At 40.2% G+C, this 26,446-nt stretch overlaps 1 protein-coding gene across 2 annotated transcripts in view; it reads left to right on the forward strand.

Annotated features, from left to right (window-relative positions):
• itfg1 (integrin alpha FG-GAP repeat containing 1) overlaps positions 1 to 26,446 on the forward strand; it is a 292,356-nt gene that overhangs the window by 160,481 nt on the left and 105,429 nt on the right. For both annotated transcript variants that reach the window (XM_041192254.1, XM_041192255.1), the window contains one exon: positions 22,357 to 22,507. In XM_041192254.1, coding sequence (XP_041048188.1) covers positions 22,357 to 22,507 — 151 coding nt within the window. The remainder of the gene's footprint in view (positions 1 to 22,356; positions 22,508 to 26,446) is intronic.

Here is a 26,446-nt window from a genome sequence, read left to right on the forward strand (position 1 = left end):
ATGTTGCAGCCATTTTGTTCAGTTGTCTTCCTGTATGCAGTTGTATGGAACAAATGTCCATGTTTTATTCCAAAAGGATAGTCGTTTGGTAGTGCAGAACTTGAGTATTGCTGAAAAAAATAGACTTTTTTTGTTGAAGCTTATTGTCTTATACTCATCTGGGCAAAGGGAACAACAAGTTATACTGCATGCGAAGAGAGTGCTGATTGGCTGGCAAGTGGGCACTGATTGGTAGAGGCATTGCCATGGAGAATGCACAAGTTGATGGTGACTGACAGTTAACTGCCAAGCATTGTTTGAAATGTAATCTTAAATTTAAATTTGACTCTGGTCAAGACATTGCCCTGAGAAATGAACCAGCAAATGACTGTCACTTATTCTGTTTAGCTGAAACAGGCACGATGTGTGTACATGCTCTTTCTGTCTGCAAAGAACAGGGTACTGCAATGGGCAAGGTGCAGACAGTATCCAACTATTCCATGCTTGCAAAGCTCAAAACAGAGTGTCCAACATTGGATGTGAGTCCACAATTGGACAACATTTGATAAACAATCCTGAGTGTGCTAAGAATTACACTGACAACCAATTTAAGATTGTCAGTCGGGCTCACAATGTGGCGCATTTGTGTATACAGGAAGCTACATATATTAATACATAGGGCCGTACTCTTTGCAGAGAGAAAGAACATGTACACATTACGCCTGTTTCATCTGAACAAAATAAGTGACAGCCATTCACTGATTCATTCCCAGGGCAATGCCTTGACCAATCGGAGTCAAGCTGTCTGGTTTAAATTGCTAACAATGCTTGGCAGTTAACTTGGTCATTATCAACTGGTGCATTCTCCACGGCAACGCCTCTACCAATCAGACTCCACTTGCCAACCAATCAGCACTCCTGTCTCATGCGGTATAAAGTTGTTGTTCTCTTTGCATTTGGTAGTCTCACGATTTATCCTGATGAGTGCAAGGCAAAAAGCTTTAACAAAACAAACTCTTAATTCCCAACAGATGTGTTTACAGTAGATTTCTCAGGCTGGTTACTTTGCAAATCTGGGACAATATTTTCAAGAGGGAGAGAGAGACAGAAAGGGCAAACAGCTTCAGCGCCAGCTTCAGTACAGCATGATCTTGATCTGTCTCCTGCTTAGTAATCAATCCCTTAAAGTACTCTGCTGGATTTATATTCCAGATAAATTCTGTTAGCCATGTCTGCTGCACCCGTTGATTTAGAACAGGTAATTGCATTTGATGTCTCATCTCAGAAATATTTGAAAATTTTCATGTTAATTTAAGTCCAACAGGAATTGAGGTCTTTCATACTCCCCAGGTCTTTTTTTTCCCATCCCACTTGGTGGAATGCAAGCTGTATGTTGTAGCCATCTGAGCAGTCTCCATTTTAGAGAGTTTCGGTTTCTCTTTTAAAAATCCAGCCAGAAAGAGCAAAATTAGTAATTGTATCTTTTTTTTAAAAAGCACACCCTTGTAACAGTGGCACAATCTTACCATAGTTTGTGCCAATGTTTGTTCTTAAATTTCTGCTGATCTTAGGTGCAGCATGATGTGTTTCTACATTTAGATTGGCTTTAAATATATCTTTAAACATATCGGGCAACTACTTACATGGCTTAATCACCAATAAGTCACCAATAATTGATAGTTTATTTGAAAGCACAGATGTACAGTATGGCAGAGGGTTATAGCTTTTCTAGTTATCCTTGTGCAGATGGACCCCTGACCTGTCCTGAGAATGACTCAAGGCAAGAGGGGAAGAATGAGGGGAGAAGGAAGGTTGATTACTCACCAGAGGTTTATGAATCCTTATTTTGAGCGTGAAGTTCTCTTCTGCATACCTGCTTGTCTATCCAACTTTCACCTCCCTCTTTGTTTACGCAGACTAACAAATTCAGCTTTAGGTTTTTGTACTGTGATACAATTATTACATCTTAAATAATTAAGCTTAGTTTGTATTTTAGTAAAAGAGAAAAGCAGACCAATCAACTGTTTGTTCTAATTCTGTTTCAATTTGTAAGGATGCTACAATTTGTATTACTTGATGAGATATTTTATGATGTGAAGTCACATGATCATTGCTGAAAATTGTTTTTGAAATTTGTTCACTGAATGATTGTTGTATATTGAGAAAAATTTAAATAATAGAGTAAGGATTCCTACATCCTTCATTAGTAATCAACTTTTAGTAGTGAATAGGCCTCTGCGAGTAGCATTGATTGAAGGCTGCATACATAAATAATAATGATAAAGCTAACCTCACTGAATTAGAAACCAGTTCTTGAGCATCAAAACTCTTAGTTTTAGAATTACATCAGACGTTTAATGTGTAATGCATCTGTTTATTTGAACTGCCTCAATCAAATATTGCGCACAAACAAATTAATTGCATGGAAAATACTGCTTAAAGGTGTACAGGTTGCATTATTCCAAATAAGTGTGAGATTCTGCACTGGCTTAAATATTCAATTGGCGATGATTCAAAGTTAAAATAATTTGTGATCTTCATTCAATTGTAAGTGACTTATACAAGGACACAAGAAAATAGGAGCAGGAATAGACTATATGGTCCATCAACCCTGCTCCACTATTCAATACGACCATAGCTGATCTTGGGCTTCAACTCACTTCCCTCCCATTTCCCCATATCCCTTGATTTCCCTGAGACATCAAAAATCTGTCTATCCCAGCCTTAAATGTATTCAGTGATGGAGCATTCACAACCCACTGGGCAGAGAATTCCAAAGATTCACAACCCTTTGAGTGAAGTAATTTCTCCTCATCTCAATTCTAAATGATTGGTCCCTTATCCTGAGACTGTGCTTCCGTGTTTTAGGTTCCCCTGCCAACAGAAACAATCTCTCAGCATCTACCCTATCAAGTCCCTTCAGAATCATGGACGTTTCAATGAGATCGCCTCTTATTCTTCTAAACTCCAGAGAAAATTGACCCAGTTTGCTCAGCCTTTCATCATATCACAACCCCTCATCCCAGGGACCAATTTAGTGAAGCTTTGTTGTACCGCCTCCAATGCAAGTATATCTTTTCTTAAATGTGGAGACAAAAACTGCACCAGTACTCCAGATGTGGTCTCACCAAAACCCTGTACAACTCTAGCAACACTTGTTCATTCTTGTACTCCAGCATCTTTGCAATAAATGCCAACATGCCATTTGCCTTCCTAATTGCTTGCTGTACCTGTATGTTAACTTTTTGTGCTCCTTGTATGAGCACACCCAAGTTTCTTTCAACATCAACACTTAACAAGTTTCTCACCTTTTAAAAATATTCAGCTTTTCTGTTCTTTCGACCAGAATGAAAAACTTCGCACTTACCTACATTATTGTCCATCTGCAATCTTATTGCCCAGGCACTTAACATATCCAAATCTCTTTGCAGCTTACCCTCCCACCTAGTTTTGTATCATCAGCAAACTTAGATACATTTCTCTCTGCCTCTTCATCTAAGTCATTAAAATAACTTGTAAATAGCTGAGACCTCCAGCACTGACCCTTGCGGTACTCCACTATTCACTACTTGCCAACTTGGAAAAAGTCCCTTTTATGCCCACTCCCTGCTCCCTATCTGCTAACCAATCCTCTATCTATGCTAATACTTTACCTCCAACTCCATGCATACTTGTCTTGCCAATTAACCCATGCTAGGTTGGCGACCCATTCTCAACTCACCCAAGTAGCTATTTTTAATGTGTGGGCCTGGTTGCTGAGTGCTGACTTATTATTCAATCATGGAACCATTATGCTTAGTTGGATGTCATCATAACTCAGCATCTATGCACGTACTTAACTTCTGTATTTAACACCATAGATCCATGTTTTGGGGTTCCAAGATGTACACATTTTCAGATGAAAAGCAGTGTACACTGGACCTCTCGATCCTCATAACTGCTTCCCATCCTACAGTTATTTCAAATGATTTGTTTCAAGTAGTTTGTGCTCTATATTATAGGGGAGCATTATTAGAAAAAAACAGAATTCAGACCTATGGTGTATGTAGATGTAGTGACCGGAATTTTTCTGCAAGGCTTAGCACTGAAAGTGGGACCTGACCCCGCATGGGCAAGCGGTGGGACCCTAGACTGTGTTTTACTGGTGGCAGCCAATTAAGAGACTGCTATCAGGGCCACCATCCAATTGAGCACAGCAGCCTGCCAGCTAGATCTGCTAGCCCAATTTTAAGAGGCTGTAGGAAGAAGAGGGAGCATCAATGTTGAAGGAACCTCAAAAGCAAAACAAGTATTTTTGAATTTATCATGCCAGGGCCAGGCAGGGTGGTGATGTGAAGGCTTCACCCTTCAGCAACAGTGTTGCAGGGGCTGGCATTTCTACCAGGGGTGTGAGCGGCCTCTTCATGGCATGGAGTGACCATAAAGAAGGGCCCCTGCCCCCGTCCCCCTCCTCTTTCCCGATGTTCATGGACAGCCAGGGTATATTTGGCTGGCAGTCTTACAATCTGGTGGTGGCCCCCCCTAATGCCAGTAAAATGGTGGCAGTGAGGGGAAGTAACCCTTATGTGGCCATTTAATTGACCACCCACCTATGGTTGGTGGGTGACCACAATGCTGAGGTGCCCATCCCTGAATATCCCAAGGCAAAGGGAAGACATTGGACTCCCCTTCCAATGCCTTTTGTTGCCATTTTGAGGTCTCCCACCTCCCATCCATAAGGCTGGTAAATTCCAGACCTGTATCTGGCCACCAGAATATGTATGAATGGCATTGAAGGAGCATGGTGAGAAAAACTGTTAGCAGCGATTTTAGGGAGGAATGTGGAGAAACCAGGAGTTGGGAATTTAGAGGTTGGCGCCTGTGTTTTGGATAAGCAGAAGACGACAAAAATGGCCTTTTGGAAGGAAAAAACCCAACAACAATGTTTTAGGAGGAGGTTAAGGAGAAGCTAAAAGCAATTCTTTGAGGTGCTTCAGAAAGGTGAGTAATTGCATTAACTGAGAGAATGTAGAAAAGAAGAGCGCCAGCCTGAAAAGGTGTAAGAAAGACGCAAGTTTAGATTGGGTTAGAGGGGACAAAAGATCCCGGTTGAATCGAATGGGAAGCACAATAGAAGTGCCTGATGAATGCAGGCAAGGGGTTTGGACGTTGGAGGAGATGAAGAGTAATCCATTGGAATTGAGGGAGAAGAATAATACAGCTTAAATTGGGAGGATTGGAGGAGGACAAAGGGGGGAGTGTCTTGTAAATAGAGTGGTGAATAGGCAGAGGTACAATGTCAACTAAGCTGGGTAATGTATTCTTTGAAGTGTTTTTTGGGGAAGTAATGCTGGGTGCTTGAAAACCTAATTTTCAATAATGCCATGGCTTTTTTAAAAAGTCTTTCAACTGTAAAATATCAGTGTTGTAAAATCTCTAGAACGTAACATTTTTAAACATAAAGTGGTAATCTCTTTCCAAGGGAGCGTGCCCAGAAATGCGCTAAAATTTGAACTATTTGAGAGGAGTCGCATCTGGAAGAACAGTGCTTAATTCTAAATGGTCTAATTACAGCCATGACCAGAATCACAGAGGGGGGAAAAGTTGGCTAAGGATGATTGAGCAAATAGACTAAAAGGCATAGTGATAAATAAACAGTGGGCAACTTTTAAAGAAAAAATTCAAAATGTTCAGCAAAAATATATTTTATTAAAAATCAAATCCTAAGCAAGAAAGATCCATCCATGGCTTACTAAGTAAGTTAAGGATAACATTAAATTAAAAGAAGGGCTTTATAATGTTGCAAAGAAACATGAGAATTGGGACTGTTTTAGAAACTGGCAAAGGGCCACCAAAAGATTGATAAAAAGGCAAAAAACAGAGTAGAGGAGTAAACTAGCAAGGCATATACAAAACAGTATAACAAGCATATAAAAATGAGGAGAGTAGCTTATGTAAACATTGGCCCCTTTTGAAGTAGAGACAGGAGAAATTATCATGGGGAATGAGGCAATGGCAGAGATGTTGAGCAAATATTTTGTCCGCCTTCACAGTAGAAGACACAAATTAAATACCAGAAAAAGAGGGTAACCAAGGGGCTAATAAGATTGAAGAACTTAAGGTAATTAATATCAGCAGAGAAAAAGTATTGGAGAAACATAAGGGTTCAAAATCTGACACATCCCAGGACCTGATAGCCAACATCCTAAGGTTCTAAAAGAAGCACATGCAGAGATAGTGGAAGCTCTCATTATGATTTTTCAAAATTCTCTCAATTTTAGAATGGTCCCAACAGATTGGAAGTTATCGAATATAATACTGCTTTTCAAAAAAGAAGGGAGAGAGAAAATGGGAAACAGTCGGCCAGTAAGCCTGACACCAGTTGTTGGGGAAAATACTGGATTCTATTATGAAGGAAATCTTAACAACGCACTTGGGAACTCATAGTATCATCAGACAAAGACAACATGGTTTTAAGAAAGGAAAATTGTGTTTGACAAATTTATTAGAGTCTTTTTGAGGATGTAACTAGGGTAGGGTACATAAAGAGGAACCAGTAGGTGTAATATACTTGGATTTCCAAAAGGCATTCATTAAGATTCCACACAAAAAAATAAGAGCTCTTGGATTTGGGGGCGATTATTAGCATAGGTAGAGGATTGGTTAATGGACAGGAAGTAGAGAGCAGGGATAAATAGGACATTTTCAGGCTGGCAAGCTGTGACTAGTGAAGTGTCATAAGGCTCAGAACTGGGGCCTCAGCTATATCTATGTTCATTACTTAGATAAAGAGATGGAGAGTATTGTATCTAATTTTGCTGATGATACAAAGCTAGGTGGGCATGCAAGCTGTGTGGAGGACACAAAGAAGCTGAGACAGGTTAAGTGAGTGGGCAACAAAGTGGCAGATGGAGTATGATGTGGTGATGTGTGATGCTCTTCATTTCGGTTATAAGAATAGAAAAGCAGAACATTTTAAAAGGTGTGAAACTTGTAAATGCCGATTTTCAGGGGGACTTTGGTGTACAGGTGTAAGGAACACAAAGCTAGCATGCAGGTACAGCAAACAATTAAGAAGGCAAGTGTCATGCTGGCTTTTGTTGCTACGAAATTGACCACAAGAAAAAGGAAGTCTTGCTACAATTTGGTGAGATCATGCCTGGAGTACTGTACGTATTCTTGGTCTCTGTTTTTAAGGATGGATATACTTGCATTGGACGCGGTAGTGTCTGGGATGATTGGGTTGTTCACTGATGAGAGGCTGAGTAAATTGAATCTATACTGTGGAGTTTAGAAGAATAAGAGGTCATATCATTGAAACATACCAGAACCTGGAGAGGCTTGACAGGATGGACACTGAGCGGTTGTTTCCCCTGGTTGGGGAATCTAGAACATGGGGACACAGTTTCAAAATAAGGGACTGATCATATAGGACTGAGATGAGGAAACATTTCTTCACTCAAAGGATTGTGAACCACTGGTTAAATTTCATTTGCCACATACCTGACAATTTGCATTTCCACCTGAAGCCTGTTACCCCCATGAAGTCTCATGGCATCAGGTCAAAAACAGGCAAAGGAACGTCATGCTGATTACCACGTGCTGCCCCCCGCCCCACCTCTCAGCTGATGAATCAGTGCATCAATGCTCCTCCATGTTGAACACCACTTGGAGGAAGCACTGACAGTGGCAAGGGCGCAGAATGTACACTGGGTGGGGGACTTCAATATCCATCACCAAGAGTGGCTCGGGAGCACATCTCAGACTGTGCTGGCTGAGTCCTAAAGAGTATAGTTGCTTGACTGGGTCTGTGGCAGGTGGTGAGGGAACCAATAAGAGGGAAAAACATAGTTGAACTCATCCTCACCAACCTGCCTGCTGTATATGCATCTGTCCATGACCATATCAGTAGGAGTGACCACTGCACAGTCTTTGTGGAGACCAAGTCTTGTCTACACATTGAGGATACCCTTCATTGTGTGGTGTGGCACTACCACCATGCTAAAGGAGATAGATTTTGAACAGATCCAGCCACCAGGACTGGGCGTCCATGAGGCGCTGTGGGCCATCAGCAGCAGCAGAATTGTGCTGAACCACAATCTGTAACCTCATGGCCTGGCATATCCCCCACTCTACCATTATCACCAAGCCAGGGGATCAACCCTGGTTCAATGACAAGCACAGGAGGACATGTCAGGATCAGCACCAGGCATACCTAAAAATGAGATATCAACCTCATGAAGCTACAACACAAGACTACTTGCATGCCATACAACATAAGAAGCAAGTAATAAACAGAGCTAAGCAATTCCACAACTAACATCAGATCTAAGCTCTGCAGTCCTAACTCATCCAGTCATGAATGGTGCTGGACAATTAAACAACTCACTGGAGGAGGAGGCTCCACAAATATCCCCATCCTCAATTATGAGGGAGTCCAGCATGTCAGTACAAAAGATAAGGCTGAAGCATTCACAACAAACTTCAGCCAGAAGTGCCAAGTGGATGATCCATCTCAGCCTCCTCCAGAGATCCTCAGCATCACAGGTGTCAGTCTTCAGCCAATTCAGTTCATTCCATGTGATACCAAGAAATGGCTAAAGGCACTGGACACTGCAAAGGCTAAGGCCCTGACAATATTCAGGCAATAGTACAGAGGATTTCTGCTCCAGAACTTGCTGTGCCCCTAGCCAAGTTGTTACTGTACGGCTATAACACTGACGTCTACCCAGCAATGTGAAAAATTGCCCAGGTTTACCTGTACACAAAAAGCAGGACAAATCCAACCCAGCCAATTACCACCCCATCAGTCTACTCTCAATCATCAGCAAAGTGATGGAAGAGGTCATCAACAATACTATGAAGCAGCACTTACTTAGCAATACCCTGCTCTCTGATGTCCAGTTTGGGTTCCGCCAGGGTCACTCAGCTTCTGATCTCATTACAGCCTTGGTTCAGACATGGACAAAAGAGCTGAACTCCCGAGATGAAGTGAGTGTGACTGCCCTTGACGTCAAGGCAGCATTTGATAGAGTGTGTCATCAAGGAGCCCTAGCAAAACTGGAGTCGATGGGAATCAGGGGAAAATTCTCCGCTGGTTGGAGTCATACCTAGCACAAAGGATGATAGTTGTAGTTGTTGGAAGTCACTCCTCTCGGTTCAAGGACATAATTGCAGGAGTTCCTCAGAACATGCAAGGTTACGGACCAGCTGCTGGAAGCTGGGATTAAAATGGGTAACTTTTTTTTCTTTTTCAGCCAGCGCAGACACGATGGGCTGAATGGCCTCTTTCTGTGACGTAACGTTTCTATGGTTCTATAGTGTCCCAGGCCCAACCATCTTCTGCTGCTTCATCAAAGACCTTCCTCTCATCATAAGGTCAGAAATGGGGATGTTTGCTGATGATTGCACAACGTTCACCATTCGCAACGGCTCAGATACTGAAACAGTCCATGTCCAAATGCAGCAAGACCTGGACAACGTCAAGGCTTGGGCTGACAAGTGCCAGGTAACATTCATGCCACACAAGTGCTAGGCAATGACCATCTACAACAGCAGAGGATCTAACCATCACCCCTTAGTATTACCTTTGCTGAATCCCCCACTATCAACATCCCAGGGGTTACCATTCACCAGAAACTAAACTAGACTAGCCATGTAAATCCTGTGGCTACAAGAGCAGGTCAGAGGCTGGGAATCCTGTGGCGAGTAACACACCTCCTGACTCCCCAAAGCCTATTCACCAACCACAAGGAAAAAGTCAGGAGCCTGATGGGACACTCTCCACTTGCCTGGCTGAGTGCAGCTCCAACAACACTCAAGAAGCTTGACACCATCCAGGGCAAAAGAGCCCACTTGATTGGCACCCCTTCCACAAACATTCACTCACTCCACCACCGACAAATGGTGGCAGCAGTGTGTACCATCTACAAGATGCACTGCAGAAACTCATCAAGGCTTCTTTGGGAGCATTATGACACAGCCCAATGGTAAAGGCTGAGTTGTTCAAATCCCAGAGGGAAATTTGAAGCAATTATCATAACCCATTTTTGCAATTTGTATGTTTCAAGATGCAGACTTTGAATTCAGTAGTAATAAGAACACCAAGCCTCAAGAGGTTTTTTTAAAACTAAATTAAACATTTATTAAGACAAGAAAATTTGTAAGCACATACATATGTCTACAAAATTACAACTGTAATAACTACAAAAATCCCCTACTTAATCTGACTCTCAGACCCTCGGTAAGGCAACAGTAAATCTCATACAGTTAAACAGACACCTGGCAAAGCATGCCTTGGACAGTCACTTTCAAAATTAGTTTCTTTCAGAATTTGGTCCTTGCAGACAGCAGCTTGAGACTTCTCATGCTTATTGGATCTTAAAATACTTCTTCCTTACGCACAATCTCCTTTAAACATATTTTTCTCTTTGAACGTAAGTTTTCCATTGTATCACTCTGCTTTTAACTTTACCTCTTCTAACAATAACATCCTTTCATCCCTCCAATTTTATTAGTAAACAAAAAAAAATTGCTTGGCATCTTCTAGCTAGGTGCACCTATTCCTTCACCTATTCTTTTGAATGCTTTATTTAAAAACACAAATTGCCCACTTGACACCTATGTTTCTAACCTTCCCCATGTTTATCTAATTACCATTTCAAACCTACCTCTTTCTATACATCAAAGCCTCTAGACCAGCTGGCTTTAACACAATTAAGACACACAGATACCATAAACTGTATTTAAAAAAATAATTTCCAATAACATTATAGACATTAATCTCTCCATGACAGGAGCATCTTCCAAACCCACGACCACTACCATCTAGAAAGCCAAGGGCAACAGATACATGGGGATACCACCATCTAGAAGTTCCCCTCCAAGCCACACACCATCCTGACTTGAAAATATAAATCACTGGCACTGAGCCAAAATCCTTGAACTCCCTCCCTAACAGCACTGTGGGTGTACCTACACCACATGGACTGCAGCAGTTCAAGAAGGCAGCTCACAACCTTCTCAAGGGCAATTAGCAATGGGCACTAAATGCTGGCCTAGCCAGCAACACCCACATCCAGTAAATTAATAAAAAAAGACCTGTATGTTAGCTTTCAGTGATTCATGTCCAAGGGCACCCAAGTCCCTCTGAAATTCAACACTTCCCAGCCTCTTACCATTTAAGCAATACTCTGTTCTTCCTGCCAAAGTGGATAACCTCACATTTCTCCACATTTTATTCCATCTGCCAAATTTTTGGCCATTTGCTGAGCTTCTCCAAATCCCTTTAAGCATCTTTGCATCCTCCTCACAACTCTTAATGTTTCCAAGTTTACTTACGACACAAAACTAAGGTGGGAATATGAGTAGTGAGGACGATGTTAAGTGGCTTCAAGATTTTTAGACAAATTGAGTGATTGGGCAAATACATAGCAGATTCAGTATAATGTGCTAAGTGTGAAATTATTCACTTTGGTAGGAAAAACAGAATGGCAGAGTATTATTTAAATGGTGATGGATTGGAAATGTTGATGTACAAAGGGACCTGGTGTCATGAAGCTATTAATGTATATAATATTATTGGAAAATGTTTATCTTTTAAAATAGCGGTTTAGTCTGTAGTTATGTCTTAATTGGATTAAAGCCAGCCAGTCTGGGTGCTTGATGTGTACTAGTTTTGAGATGTAAACAGAGAGGTAGAGTGCATTTGCATTTTTTGAATAGGCCATTCAAGAAGTAGGGTGAAAACTACCACCTAGCTAGCAGATACCAAGCAATATGTTTATTTAATAATTAAGTTGGTACTATGAATGGGGTTTTATTATTAATAGGTGGAGTTCAAAGAGACTGGTAATACAATGAGAATTTATTTTTAACGGGCTGTGCTAGGTAGAACTTCAGTTTTGCTTGAGTAGAGAGAAGCAATGTGAGATCAAAAGCAGCTGTAAGCCTCCAACTGTCTCCACAGGAACCAAAGTGAAAAGAACCTCATTTTGAATTTGTACGGTGAAAATGTCTTGCCTGGTATCTGGTTAAGTCTCTGGGTTGTTGTTGTCATAATGGAGATTAGTTTGGGAATTTGTTAAAAGTTATGATCGTAGTAATTTGTAGCCATGTGTATATATTTAACTTGCATAAATTAATAAAATGTTTCATTTAGCTTAATATAAAACCTCTCGAGAACTGATGGTATAATTCCTGAATTTAGAGTTGCATCTCAAACATAACACTTAAAATTCTAGGTTATGATAGTTGTTTAAAGTTTCCCTCTGGGATTTTTTTAAAAATAACTCAGCTTTACCAACTGCTGTAACACTGGATATCCTTGTACACCAGTCACTGAAAACAAGCATACAGGTACAACAAGTGGTTGGGAAGACAAATGGTAAGTTGGCCTTCATTGCAAGAGGATTTGAGTACAGGAGCAAGGATGTCTTACTGCCGCTGTACAGAGCCTTGATGAGACCACACCTGGCGTATTGTGTGCAGTTTGTTTCCTTACCCAAGGAAGGATATACTTGTCAGTGAGGGAGTGCAGCAAAGGTTCACCAGACTGATGGCAGGATTGTCAGATGAGGAGAGATTGGGTTGACTAGGCCTGTATTCACTAGAATTTAGAAGAATGAGAGGGAATCTCATTGAAATATATAAAATTCTGACAGGCCTAGACAGACTGGATGCAGGGATGGTGTTTTCTCTGACTGGGAGGGTCTAGAGCAAGAAGTCATAATCTCGGGATATGGGGCAGGCCATTTAGGACTGAGATGAGGAGAAACTTCTTCACTCAGAAGTTGGTGAACCTGTGGAATTCTCTAGTCAAGTCATTGAAAAAATTTAAGAAGGAATCAGAATTTTAGACTCTAAAATCGTCAAGGGGTTTAGGGAGAGAGCGGGAGTATGGCATTGAGATAGCTGATGAGCTATGATCAAGTTGAATGCTGGAGCAGGCTCAAAGGACCGAAGTACCTACTTCTATTTTCTATGTTAACTCTCACTTTCACCTAGTTTTTTCAGTCATCTGCGAACTTGGAAACATTACCTTTAATTCCCACATCCAAATCATTGATATAGATTGTAAATAGCTGGGGCCCAAGCACTGATCCTTGCAGTACCTTCTAGTCATAGCCTTGCCAACCTGAAAATGACCCATTTATTCCTAATAGCCATTTTCTGTTTTCAATCCATGCCAGTATATTCCCCCCAATTCCATGTGCTCTAATGTTGTTTACCAACCTCTTGTGTGGGACCTTAGTAAAAGCTATCTGAAAATCGAGATATACCAGTTCACCGGTTTCCCCTTATCTATTAACAGATTTGTTAAACATGATTTCCCTTTTATAAATTCATGTTGACTCTGCCCAATCATACATTTATTTTCTAAGCGTCCAGTTATCACATCCTTTATTATAGATTCTAGCATTTTCCCTACTACTGATGTCATGCTAACAGGTCCGTAGTTCCACATTTTCTATCTCCTTTCTTAAATAGTGGGGTTACATTTGCCAGCTTACAATCTGCAGGAACCATTCCAGAGTCTATAGAACTTTGAAAGATGATCACCAATGCATCTACAATCTCTACAGCCACCTCTTTCAACACTCTGGAATGTAGATCATCAAGTCCTCGGGATTTATCTACTTTAAGTCCCATTAATTTCTCTAGTACAATTTTTTAACTAATAATATCTTGCAGTTCCTTGTTTACATTAGTACCTTGATTCTCCATTATTTCTGGGAGGTTTTTAGTATCTTCCTCTGTGAAGACAGACACAAAGTGTTTATTTAGTTTCTCTGACATTTCCTTATTCCCCAATATACTGCGCTTGAAATGGACCCACATTTGTTTTTGCTAATCTTTTCTTTTTTACATACCAGTAAAAGCTTTTACCTTTTTATGTTTCTCACTAGTTTACTCACATATTCTATTTTCCCTTTCTTAATCTTTTTCTTGGTTCTCCTTTGCAGACTTTTGAAAAGCTCCCAATTCTCAGGCTTACCATTTTTTTTGCAAACCTCCTTTGATCTAATCCAATCCTTGACTTATTTTGTTAGCCATGGTTGGAACACTTTCCTATCTGGGCTTCTATGCATTAAGGGAATGTATTTTTGTTGTAAACTATGTATTAGTTCTTTAAAATATCAAGAAGACCAGTAGTCCTGCCAACGACTCCTGTCATGTTCCATCCAGTCTGAAAAACAAACATCCATCAAAACACTCCCCTTGCGCCCCTTAGCCAATTTTGGATCCCTACAAGTGCTCCCCCTTTAATCCCATGGGCTTCAGTTTTATGAACACGTATATCATGTAGTCCTTTATCAAAAGCCTTTTGAACCACAACGTTAACCGTACTACCCCTTTTCAATCCTCTCCATTACTTTAGTAAAGAACTCTGTGATGTCATGGCCAATATGATCAGCTTCAAATTGCCTATTTCCTATAAGATATGTGTTATGTAAATGAATTAAAACTTTTTCAACCGATGATAAGTTATTGGCTCTTGTTGAAAGGACAGAAGTTTTAAATATGAAAAATTACCAACTGACAAACAGAGTAAATGTAAGTGAGATTCTGTAAATGGCCCTTTTTTGGATGAAAAAAGCATATTACTCATGTTCATTATAGTTTCCAAATTACTGTAAAATGCATCAAAATATATCAAAAATTTCTGAGGACTATGCCCCTAAACATCCTTTCCCTGATCTCAATGCCCTAATCAAAACATTGGCTTAATTGTTATTTTCTTTAATGTTTTTATGTACTTGTATTTTGTTTTCATAGGAATAAGAGAAGCAAATGCAACCCCTTGAGCCTGTTTCACCAGTTAGTTAGTGACTGCTCTGTATTTTAAGCTTACTTACCTACTTTTGATCCACATTGCTTACCTAGCAACTTATTCATCTAAGCCTTTAAAAGCTTTAACTGACACAACATTCACAGCCTTTTGGGGGTGCTACCTTTTGTGAAAAGAAATATTTCTTGATTTTACTCTTCAACAGCCTGGCTCTAATTTTAAGATTATGCCCTCCTGGATTTCCTCATCAGGAGAAATAGATCCTCTTTATTGAATCCTTTTATCATTTTCAACACGTTGAATAGATCAACCCTCAAGTCTTCTATTTCCACAGGAAATCAAGCCAAGTCTATACAATCTCTATAATAAAAACAAAAAAACTGCGGATGCTGGAAATCCAAAACAAAAACAGAATTACCTGGAAAAACTCAACAGGTCTGGCAGCATCGGCGGAGAAGAAAAGAGTTGACGTCGAAACGTCAACTCTTTTCTTCTCCGCCGATGCTGCCAGACCTGCTGAGTTTTTCCAGGTAATTCTGTTTTTGTTCTATACAATCTCTGTTCAGACTATAACCATTTAGCCCCAGCATCATTTTGGTGAATCCACATTGTACTCCTTCCAAGGTCAATGTATCCTTTCTGCAGTGCAGTGCCCCACCCTGAACACTGTACTCTAGATGGGGGCTCTGACTAAGGCTGTATACAACTGAAGCATAAACTCTGTGCCTTTGCATTCCAGTTCCCTTAGGATAAATTAATGTTCTGTGTACTGTAGATCATGACATATAAGCCGACCCCATTTTTCTGCCCCAAAATATACCTTTTTACATATACTCTGTGTTTAGGTCCCCTTTTCAGCCCATGACGTGCTATCCTTGCATTGTATTCAGCCTCAATTTTTTTCCCCACAAATGCATGTTTTACTCACCTTATAACTGGGTGCAAGGAATCGAACCAACGATACGGGTTGCATTGCGCAGATATACAGAAGTTTAAGGCACGCTCATACAGCGTGGGGAATGACAAAGAGCAATGAGTCTTCCAACAAACCAAATGAAATATGAAGCTGGTTTCAAGCTAAAAGTTGTAACATTTGCTAACTCAGCAAATAACTGTGCTGCAGTGAGGGAATTTGATGTTCATGGAAAAACTGGTGAGAGTGGAAGAAGGAATCTACTCTGAAAAAGTTGCCCAAGATCAAATGTGCTATGAGAACAGGGACCAAACAACAGCCTGACCTTGAGAAGCATGTATCGAAATGGTTCCTCAAAAGTTGTCAGAATGGTTTCATCATGAAATGTAATGCATATATACACAATTAAGTGGGCCAAATCAAACCCTGAGTCCAGCAAAGACTTCAGAGCAATAGCTAGTTGGTGTAGCTGCTTGGTGAAATGAAAATATCTAGTGTTGCCGTCATAGAGCCACCCAGATCGCTGGTTTCAAGCTAAAAAACCGTGAAAATGCCAAAATCACCAGTTTCCAGCGATTCATTATCAGACAGCAGCAAAAACACGAAAACCCATTAAGCCACATCAGCAACATGGATGAATGTCCGTGAATTTTGATATGCCCAGCAACCAAACTGTGGAGTGGAATGGTTCAAAAACTGTTCTAGTGAAAACCACAGGACATGAGAAGACAGGATTCACAACGGAGATAGTTCTGTTGAAGGGTCATGAGGACTTGAAAGGTCAACTGTACTCTTCTCTGCTGATGCTGCCAGACCTGCTGAGTTTTTCCAGCTATTTCTGTTTCTGTTTTTGTTTAGGATTCACAACGGTACTAGCCTGCATGGCTAATGGAACTAAATTAAAGTCTGTGGTAACTTTCAAAAGCAAAACCACTTTGAAAATCAAATTAAATTCCCTGCAGTGTTTGTGCATGTCCATGATAGTGATTGGATGGCTGAGTATGGAGTGAAGTTATGGTTGACAGTGTGTGGAATAGGCCTCCTGGTGGCCTACTTAAAGAATGCAGCTTATTAGATCAGATCCCATAATACTAATGAGATCAAGAAGCCCCTGCCAAGAAATAACACCCAGATTGCAGTGATGCCAGGGGTCTAACGTCTATAGTTCAACCTTTGGATGTGTGCCTCAACAAGCCGAATGGAATAGGTGAATAGTTCACTGAGGAAAACAAACCTTCACAAAGATGTAAATATGTGTGCTTCCCTGCTTAATGTTTTATGTGGTTTTGTCATCAAATCATGAGAAGCCACTAGTGCACAAATTATCATCAGATCATTCAAAAAATGCAGAATGTCCAATTCAATGGATGGAGTGGAAGATGATTTGTTGTTGCAGGATGTTTTGAAAACAAATGCACCACATTTGATCCAGAGTGGAATCCTTACAATGGTGCTATAGCCAAAGTGACTCTGAATTTGATAAACTCTTTGTGTCAGATGCCGAAAGCAATGAATTCAAAGAGTTTTAAAATGCTTTCACGGTGGTTAAAGGTATCTTTGTAGGATTAACTTATTCAATAAATTGTGCCACATTAAATTAACATGAAATACAGGTGTTATGATTTTTCACATTTCAAAATGGTGACCACCCACACATTTTATACCCAGCCTATAAGTTGACCCCCATTTTGGAATGATTTTTGGATACTTCAAAAGTCAACTTTTATGCTGGCATCTATGGTACCGATAATTTACAACCTATGTAACCACTTATTTTCACATGTCATAGGTTTATCACCAATACCATTCTTGAATTAGCAGCATTTTTGAAACCCAAAGAGATTGGGGTGGCTGGGAAAGCATGGGGGAGACAATGACAGCACTAGGAGAGATTGAGGGAGGAGAGGAGAAGCTTACAGGGGGAACATGGAGGACTTTGGGAGCGCATCAGATTGCCAGGGATGGTGTTGGGTGGGGAGCATGGGAGTAGGTTCTGATTGCTTGGGAAGTGGTTTACATGATGGGCTGGAGTGGAGGGAGAGCATTTCTGTCTCATAAGCAGTTCTGAAAAGGCACTTATCTGTTCATGCAGCAATCTTCACTCCCCTTTATCTGCTGGGTTTTTTGAGGTCCAAATAACCCGGTCAACCAGCCTTAAAAGTGATGCAGAGAAAGTACTTGAGGTGCACCGTCTCATTAATATTTTAAAATAAGACACTGTTCCCCTGGGAGTGGATTGGTTACCTCTGCCTAGGGTGTCTCCGTTAAAACCAAAAGTGGGCGGTTTAAGACTGGGTTCAGGTTTCAGAATTTTATGTTATATTTCCCACCCAGCCAAAGGCTACACATTTTTTGGGGGCGGGGTTAAATTCCTCCTCCCCACCCACCCCCCCTCCCCCCCGGCAATTAGTCTACCATGGAAGCTTGTCACGTATCTTGGAGGAGATGATGGTTGTGGTTGCTGGGAGAATTGCGGTGGATGTGATTTATGTTGGATTTTGGAAGGCTTTTGGCAGGGTACAAGCAGGAGACTTCTGCAGAACGCTATCGGGTATAGAATTAATGTAAGGATAACAAATTGAATTTAAAGCTTCATAATGAACTGCTTAGAACTGATTATAAACCTGGTTAGAAACTGAAATAGATCAGCTATATAAAGATGGTGGCTACAAGAGCAGGTCAGAGGCTAAGAATCGTGCAATGAGTAGCTCACCTCCTAATTCCCCAAAGCCTGTCCACCATCTACAAGGCACAAGTCAGGAGTGTGATGGAATATTCTCCACTTGCCTGGATGAGTGCAGCTCCCACTCAAGAAACTTGACACTATCTAGGACAAAGCAGCCCACTTGATTGGCACCACATTCACAAACATTCACTCCCTCCACCACCGATGCACGATAGCAGCAGTGTATATCATCTACAAGATGCACTGCAGGAATTCACCAAGGCTCCTTCAAAAGCACCTTCCAAACCCACAACCAGTACCATCTGGAAGGAAAAGGACAGCAGATAGATGGGAATGCCACCACCTGGAAGTCCCCTCCAAGTCATTCACCATCCTGACTTGGAAACATATCACTGTTCCTTCACTGTCGCTGGGTCAAAATCCTGGAACCCGCTTCCTAACAGCACTGTGGGTGTATCTACAACACATGGACGGCAGCGGTTCAAGATAGCAGCTCACCACCTTCTCAAAGACAATTAGGGATGGGCAATAAATGCTGGCCCAGCCAGCGAAGCCCACATCCCATGAATGAATAAAAAATAAACTAAAATAATGGAGAAAGCAGAGAGCTTTTCCAAAGTGGGTCGGAAGGCTCTACAGTGTTCTCTCTAGGACCATTTCAGCTCACCACGTACGTGGATAATTTGGATAGAATGGTCTCAAAATTTGTAGTTGGTGCAAAAATATGAGGCATTGTAAATAATTCTTAGACCTAAGGGATTTTCATGGGGATTTTGATAAGAGGGTAGAATGTATAAAACATGACAGATGGAATTCAATGTCAGTAAATGTGGGGTAGTACTTTTTTTTACATCAAAATGTAATAGAATGAGGAAGGGTGAGTGTTACAGATAGTTCCCAGTGATTGAAAGATCTAAAATGAGGAGACAAAGATACATTTCATTTTATAAGAGATTTAGGGCAAAGTTTACATAGGTTGGTGAGGCTGTGGTTTACACTACCCAAGTTGGTGATTGAATTTAAGAATAACTTAGATGGTTGAAGGAAAAGGGGACAAATGATATAGGAACAGGGTGGGCCCATGGGACTGGGGCAACTTGTGTGGAGGATAAATGGAAACATAGGGCAGAATTTTACGAGTCTGCGAGCAGGGGCGGGGCCCACTCACCAAACCGTAAAACGGTGACGTCAGGGGAAGCTCCCAATGTCACCGTGCCCGATTTAAATTTTCAGGAAGGCGGGGGCGGAGCAAAATCAGCTGCGCACCCGCCAACCTGTCAATGGCCAATTGAGGCCATTGACAGGATCAATTAAGTCATTAAAGGACCTGCCCGTCCAACCTTAAGGTTGGCGGGCAGGATAGGAGCCCCGGTGGGAACTAGAAAAAATATGAAACCTCATCCACGAGCGGATTGTAAAAATTATGGACATGTCCCAACTCATGTGACGGAAGCCCGCCGCCGGCCCATCAACTCTCTCCCCCCCCCCACCCCCCCCAGCCCCTCCACCCCCGATAGAGGGAAAATTCAACCCATAGAATGGATAGATCCATGGATAGCCTTTATCAGTTATTTTTATGAAATTCTAATCTTTCAACACCAGTCTGTTACCTTGGAGACAACTTAAACCTAAAAAGACACAACTTGCTCCCCCACCCCAAAGAGGTCTAATTTATTTTGAAAATCACCTTTCGACGTGGAAAATTTATCCAAGGGCACTTCAGAAGTGTCAGGAATGTGGATACTGCTCTGAAAAAGAGCTACCTCCAACTTCTTTTTCCTATGTTCCTCTTAGGATTACAAATAGAGGACAAATAAGATTAGTTTTTGAGCAAGTATAATCAATAAAAGCTTTGTTTAGATCAAGGAGAACTGGAAAATATGTGCATTGACATTTAGTTAGGCTGCACAAAGAAACTTTAAAGAAGAAGCTAATGTAAATTGTAACATATTTAGTTGTCTCTGTTACATAGTACATCAATCTTTCATACTCACTGAATATCATCCCTATCCATCTTTTTATCAAAATTTAGATGAAAGGTTCTTACTAAGATTACAATTTCATATTTTTGTTTTCTGGCTTTTCCCCAAATGAAACTGTTAAATCTGAAATGGACCCTCAATTTGAATTCTCATTTCTGAGCTTGTCATGGTCTCAATATGAGTGATGCTGTCAGGGAGGCACTGTAGTAAATTCCAGGCAAACTTCAGTAAAAAAAAAGGTGAGTGCACTACCTAGGTCACCATTTTCCACTCACTTGCAGCATGTTGTAGAGTGGCAGGCACAAGCCTCCAAGCAAGTCAAATGGTTCCTATTGTGTGAAGTGCAGCAGAAGTTGAAACTTTTTTAAAATGTAAATGTATGTTATGTAATAGCTTCATCCCACTCATTTTAAGTAACTAAAATTTTGAGTCTAATGTATATTCTGTTATAAATATTGTTATTGAAATTTTGCAGTCTAGGATGTTGCAAATAGTACAAGTTCTAAACTTGTGTGGACATCAAGAGTCTATGAAGGGTTAATAACAGTGTTTGTAATTATAGGCCAAACACTTTAATTATTAAGCATACTGCGTGACATCATCCTGTACCTCCGAGTTGTCACTGATAGAATTGAAAAAGCCAGATGGTGTGTGATTATAGTTGGATCCTCCAAAATGTGTTTTAGAAGCAATTAGAGGTTTGGACCCCCCTCCTCTGCTCATCTGTGATGAGTTTTTTTGCTCAGTTTCATCATGATGCAAAATGATAGCTTCTGACAAGAAATAAATGAAGGATCAGGAGGGCTGTAATATCAACTTAGATTTTCAGGAAATTACAGATTTTGGGACATTTCTCTTTGGATAAATGGTTTATCTGAAAGGAAGTAGTAAGTAATCTGTAATCCTTCACTGGGAATGTATTTGCATTTTGAAAGCTTGGGTGATTAAGAACAGATGGGTTGTTATCTGTCTGAAAACGTGTAGTAGGCTGCAGAAATGACACAGCTTCTGATTTCCTGGAATGCTGTTTGCTTTTTTTCCTTTGAAAATGTTAGTGATTTGCTAGTGATGGAAAAGAAAAAGTTGAGGTTGAAAATATGATAGACTGACAAAGTTGCCTGCACACTGTCTAAAAATATTTGAAGGAGTGCTGCTTTCAGCTCCTGCTATTTCATAAAGGTTTTCAAAATGGTATTCAATAGCACTAATATAACATTCCAGAAAAAAAAGTCTTGTTTTAATTACATTTCTGATCCATCAAGCTTCACAACCAGCCCTAAACAGTTTTTTAATGTTTAACAGTCCTAGTCAACTTTAACAAACAGGTTATTTTAGACTTGTCTGCAAAAATATTACCCATGCAAAGAGAACTGCAGTAAGATTGCAAAGTATTTCTTGTTTCTAGTATTATTTATTAGCCACGGAATCTTAGTGATGACTTTTTAACTCTGGAACCTAAATTCAAATGCAGTCTAGATTAATGAAGTGAGGGTTTTTGCAGTTGCCTGGGTTGTATATGAAGTGATTTGAGCACTCTAAAATTAGGTCCTGGTCGGCATGAACCCATGACACAAAACTACCTCCAATTCAGCAACCCTGGCAATGTCACTGACAAAGAGCATAGCATGGCTGAGGTAGGAATGAAGAAATGTCACATTTGAAGTAGTCCACTTCTGTGATTCAGCAGAGTGAGTTAACTCCTGCCTGCTTTATGCTGATAAGTAGTTCAAATGATAGAGGTGCTAACAAAATTCACCAATACAATTTGTATATTAGTGAGGGTCATTTTAATTACTGGTGACAACAGACATTATCAGATTGACTTCTCGTTATATACCTGCCTGATTTTTAATTCCAATGCAATTAATGGAAACAATAATCAGGCAGACTGTATGGCAGGTGGCCTGATCCAATATTGCCCTTTTTTAAACAATCGCCAAAAGTCAAATCACCCCCAATATTTCTGCTATCAATTTGCACTTTGTAATCTTTAAGCAATTCTGTTGAAAACACTTTCTTTTTGCAGCAACAAGCAAGCTTTTCTACTGGAAAACGTTCCATGCATTGATGCAAGCTGCAAGACTGTGGGTCGGATGTTCAAGGTTCTTTGGGAGCTGTCTGAATTAAACCAAATTAAGAATGCTGTTGTGGCAACTTTCTTTGACATTTATGAAGATGTAAGTTCAGCATTGTGCTGCTAATTATCTTCTTGCATTTACTAATTTGAATTCTGAGTCCAACTTTTTACAGCTACTGGTAGTGGGGAACTATACTGATTGATAACTAAATGGTCCGTGCATATAACTGATGTGAGATTGATAATTCCTACAGACAGAGTTTTCAGGTTTAATTCCTGACCTGAACTGATTTTACAGATCTCAGCCAGGGTGGTGATAGGGAATTAAAAATCCAGGGCTGGGAAGAAGAAAAATTAGTCATAGTTCCGATTGCTGTCCTGTGACCATTACCACACAGTACAAATTTTTGGATATAGGCGAGGACAGAATTAGTTTTAGCTTCAGTCTCCTTTGTCTGCTCTGAGGTTATTTACACCATGTGATGCAGCTTTGAAAGAGAAAAATGATAGGACAATGTTGGAGGAGGAGGTTAGAGGAGAGAACTAGGGAAACCAAATTCTTTTCCCAAATTTGTCAGATTCGATAATTGCTTTATTCTGTACACTGATTTTATTTTTAAACTAAGTCAAGGAAACGGCCATCAAGTGGCAATTAGTTGTCCACTTAGGGCCTCAATTGGCCAAGAGCAGGCAGGATGGCCTAGGCCTCATTGGTTCCCATAAAATTGCAGTCTGATCGAGGTAGTGAGAAGGCCACCTGAGGCCTTCTGGGGGAAACGAAGGTTGTTGGTGGGGGGTGAGGTTGGGAGGGGGAGAATGAAGGTGTCAGAAGGGGGAGGTTGGGAGGGGGTGTGGGTGTATGGGGGGAGGGAGGGTGTAACGGGAGACGAAGGCACCTGGGGAGGTAGTTGTAAGGGAGGGTGGAAGGTGTAAGGGAATGAGTTTGGAGGGGGGAGTGAGGAGTGCAGAGAGGGGCGGTGGTGGGGGGGCGGGGAGAGAGTCTGTGGGAAGGAAGGGATGCAGAGAGCCAAGGGAGGAAGGGTGGAAGAGCAGTGGACATACGTAGCATGTCAGAAATACACAAGACAGTTGTCCTTTCAGGTATAAAATTCATTCCTATTCATTAAGGGACTTTAAAAATGTAATGTTACAAATCTTGTGTACCTGAAACAGTTATAATAACTTCTATCTTTGTGAGTGAGGATATTTCTCTTAAACCATGAATTATTAGTGCATGGTAAAAGATGGTATCAACTTATGAGCATGCAAGGATGTCAGAATCCTGGATATAAAGTAAAAATTATGAGTATTTGCTGTCTGAGCAGATTTAAGCAAACAAAGTCTCTCTTTACATGTAAAGAGCACTAAGGTTAAAACTGCACTTACAGTGCAAAAAACAACAGAAATAGCAGATGGATCAGATTTTATAATTGAGCTCAATCATTACAAGATGCATCCTTGTACAATTTGTTTCTCTCAAGAGGTTTCAGTCACATGACCTTTCTAACCCTGGAGATTGGTGAGACAAGGGCGTCTTTAACTTTGACAGTACTTCGTCCACACACAAGTCAATCAGTCGCAGAAGTACAGTACCTCAATTCACTTCATCCATTGCTGGTGGATACAGCTCTTGGGCATGATTGTGTACCGCTGAATTAAACCTTTTAACTACCAAATTACTTGCCATACCTTTTATTAATGTTAGTCTGCTTCATTTACCTTACTAATACCATAACCTGGCAATATGGGTATGAAAATCAGCATTGCCACATTAATGAAATTTTAATTATTCAGTTTAACAATCAGTCCCAGAATAATAACTATCTGTTCTTCACAATAGGTTTCTTGCAGTGAAATGTTTGAGGATGTTTGCACTTTTTACCTTCTAGGACATTCCTTAAAACCTACTTTTTGGTAAAGCCGTCATCTGCCCTAATATCTCCTTATGTGGCTTTGTGTAATTTTTTTTGACAACCATCCTGTGAAGTACCTTGGGACAGTTTTACCACATTAAAAGCAATATATTAAGTACAAGTTTGTTATGACACAGCAGATGGTAAATGCTGAGCTATTCAAATCCCAGGGGGAAACTTGGACCAATTGTCACGACTAATTTTCAATTTGTATAAATTTTGAGATAAGTGTCTTGAATTCAGTAGTAATAAGACCACCAAGTCTTATAGGTTTTTACAAAACTAGATTAAACATTTAGTAATAAGAGAAATGATTTTAAATACATAGATATAAAAATTACTATTATGATAACTTCTAAATCCCCTAATCCATCTAACTCCCAGTTACACTTTCGTTAAGGCAACAGTAAGACACATAGATTTTAAAAGACCCAGGCAAAGAAACATGATACCTTGAAAAAGTTGAATTCAAAGTGAACTCTCCTAACTTGAGTCCCTAGAGACAGCAGCTTGAGGCATAGGTGCTGAAGGCTTTTTTACACTTGTAAGATCTTAAAATGCCTACCCTTACACACCGCCTTTGCTCCTTTATACATATTTTCCCCTTTGAATACAAATACCCATTGTTTGACCCTGATATTTAAAACCTCTCATAGCATTAAGTTTTACCAGTAATCTTCGGGAAAAATAAACACAATTTCTAAACTTTACCTAGCCAGGTGACACAATTCACTCCTCCTTTGAAAACAATCTAGCCTGGTTTATGTAAAAATGCAAATGTTCCCTTGACATTTATGTTTCTAAACTTCCCCACATTTACCTAATTAACATTTCAAACTAACTACTCTTCCGACAGCAAAGCACCCAGACCAGCTGCCTCTTATTCAATTAAGTCTTACACATACACACACACATCCCACTATTACCCTATTTTACAATAAATTCCAGTAATATTATGAGAATTGTTATATCTTCCTGACAAGTTGCTGTTTTAAAATAGAAGATGGCTACACCAAAATTAAAATTGTTCTCAGTTCATCACACATTACAAGGAATATGCATTCGTATCTTATAAAATATCTCCAAGTTTAATTATAAGAATGCTTCAAATAGGTTAAACCTGTGCAGATTTGATCACCAAATTTGAAATTCTGACAATATCTCAGGGGCATAAGACTTTCAAGACGAAGAAAGACCAAGGTCTATCTAGTTCACCTTCTATCATACCGATTTGTCACCTTCTATCATACCAATTGTCACATTCCACAATAATAATGGAGTTGTTGACTAATCATAGCAATTCATCTCTATCAATTAGTCTACCACAGACACAAGCATGCGATGAGGAAAACCCCAATGATGGAGAGCTTTGGGAACTGTAGATCCAAAGTCACCTTTTTCATTCAAGCATACTACACTTGCCACATGTCATGTCTCAAATTCTTCATATAGTGTATCCCAAAATGTTTTCTTTAAAAAATCACTTAATTTGCATTTGAGTAGAACAGTACTGTTTATTTCCACAATCACCCTTGGGATCCTGCTCAACAGATTGACCACTCACTGACTGAAATAATATTTAGTTTTGAACTTCATGCACAGGCCATGTCCTCTAGTTGTACTGTTCTGGGCAAGATGAAATAGTTTGTCATGGTCCGCATGTTTCTAGTCACCCTTAGAATCCTAAGAACAGTAGTCATCTCACCCCTCAACCTCTCTTCTAGTGAGAACATGCCTAATTTACAGAATCATTTTTAATTCAGTCCCTTCACCCCTCAGTCATCCTGGTTGCTCTCTTGTGTATCCTGTCAATAACTGCAGTACCTTTTTGTACAGTGGCAATCAGAATTGTACACAGTATTCTAAGTATAGTCACACCTATGATTTATAAAGTTCAAAGATTAACCTCACTATTTCGGCTCAATATTGACCTTACAAAACATCCCAACAGCACATTTGCTTCATTCCCTGCTACCAGTCATTTTTGCAATAACATCAATTGTAAATCATTCATTTTCCATGCAAATTATTTTCTTTCAATTTAAGTAATACCAACTTTCTGGACTGTTTATTCCTGTGCAGAGCACTTGAAATTCGACGTAAAGAAATGTAATCTGCTGCCTAAG

The sequence above is a fragment of the Carcharodon carcharias genome, chromosome 7 (assembly GCF_017639515.1).
Source record: "Carcharodon carcharias isolate sCarCar2 chromosome 7, sCarCar2.pri, whole genome shotgun sequence".
NCBI classification, from domain to species: Eukaryota; Metazoa; Chordata; class Chondrichthyes; order Lamniformes; family Lamnidae; genus Carcharodon; species Carcharodon carcharias.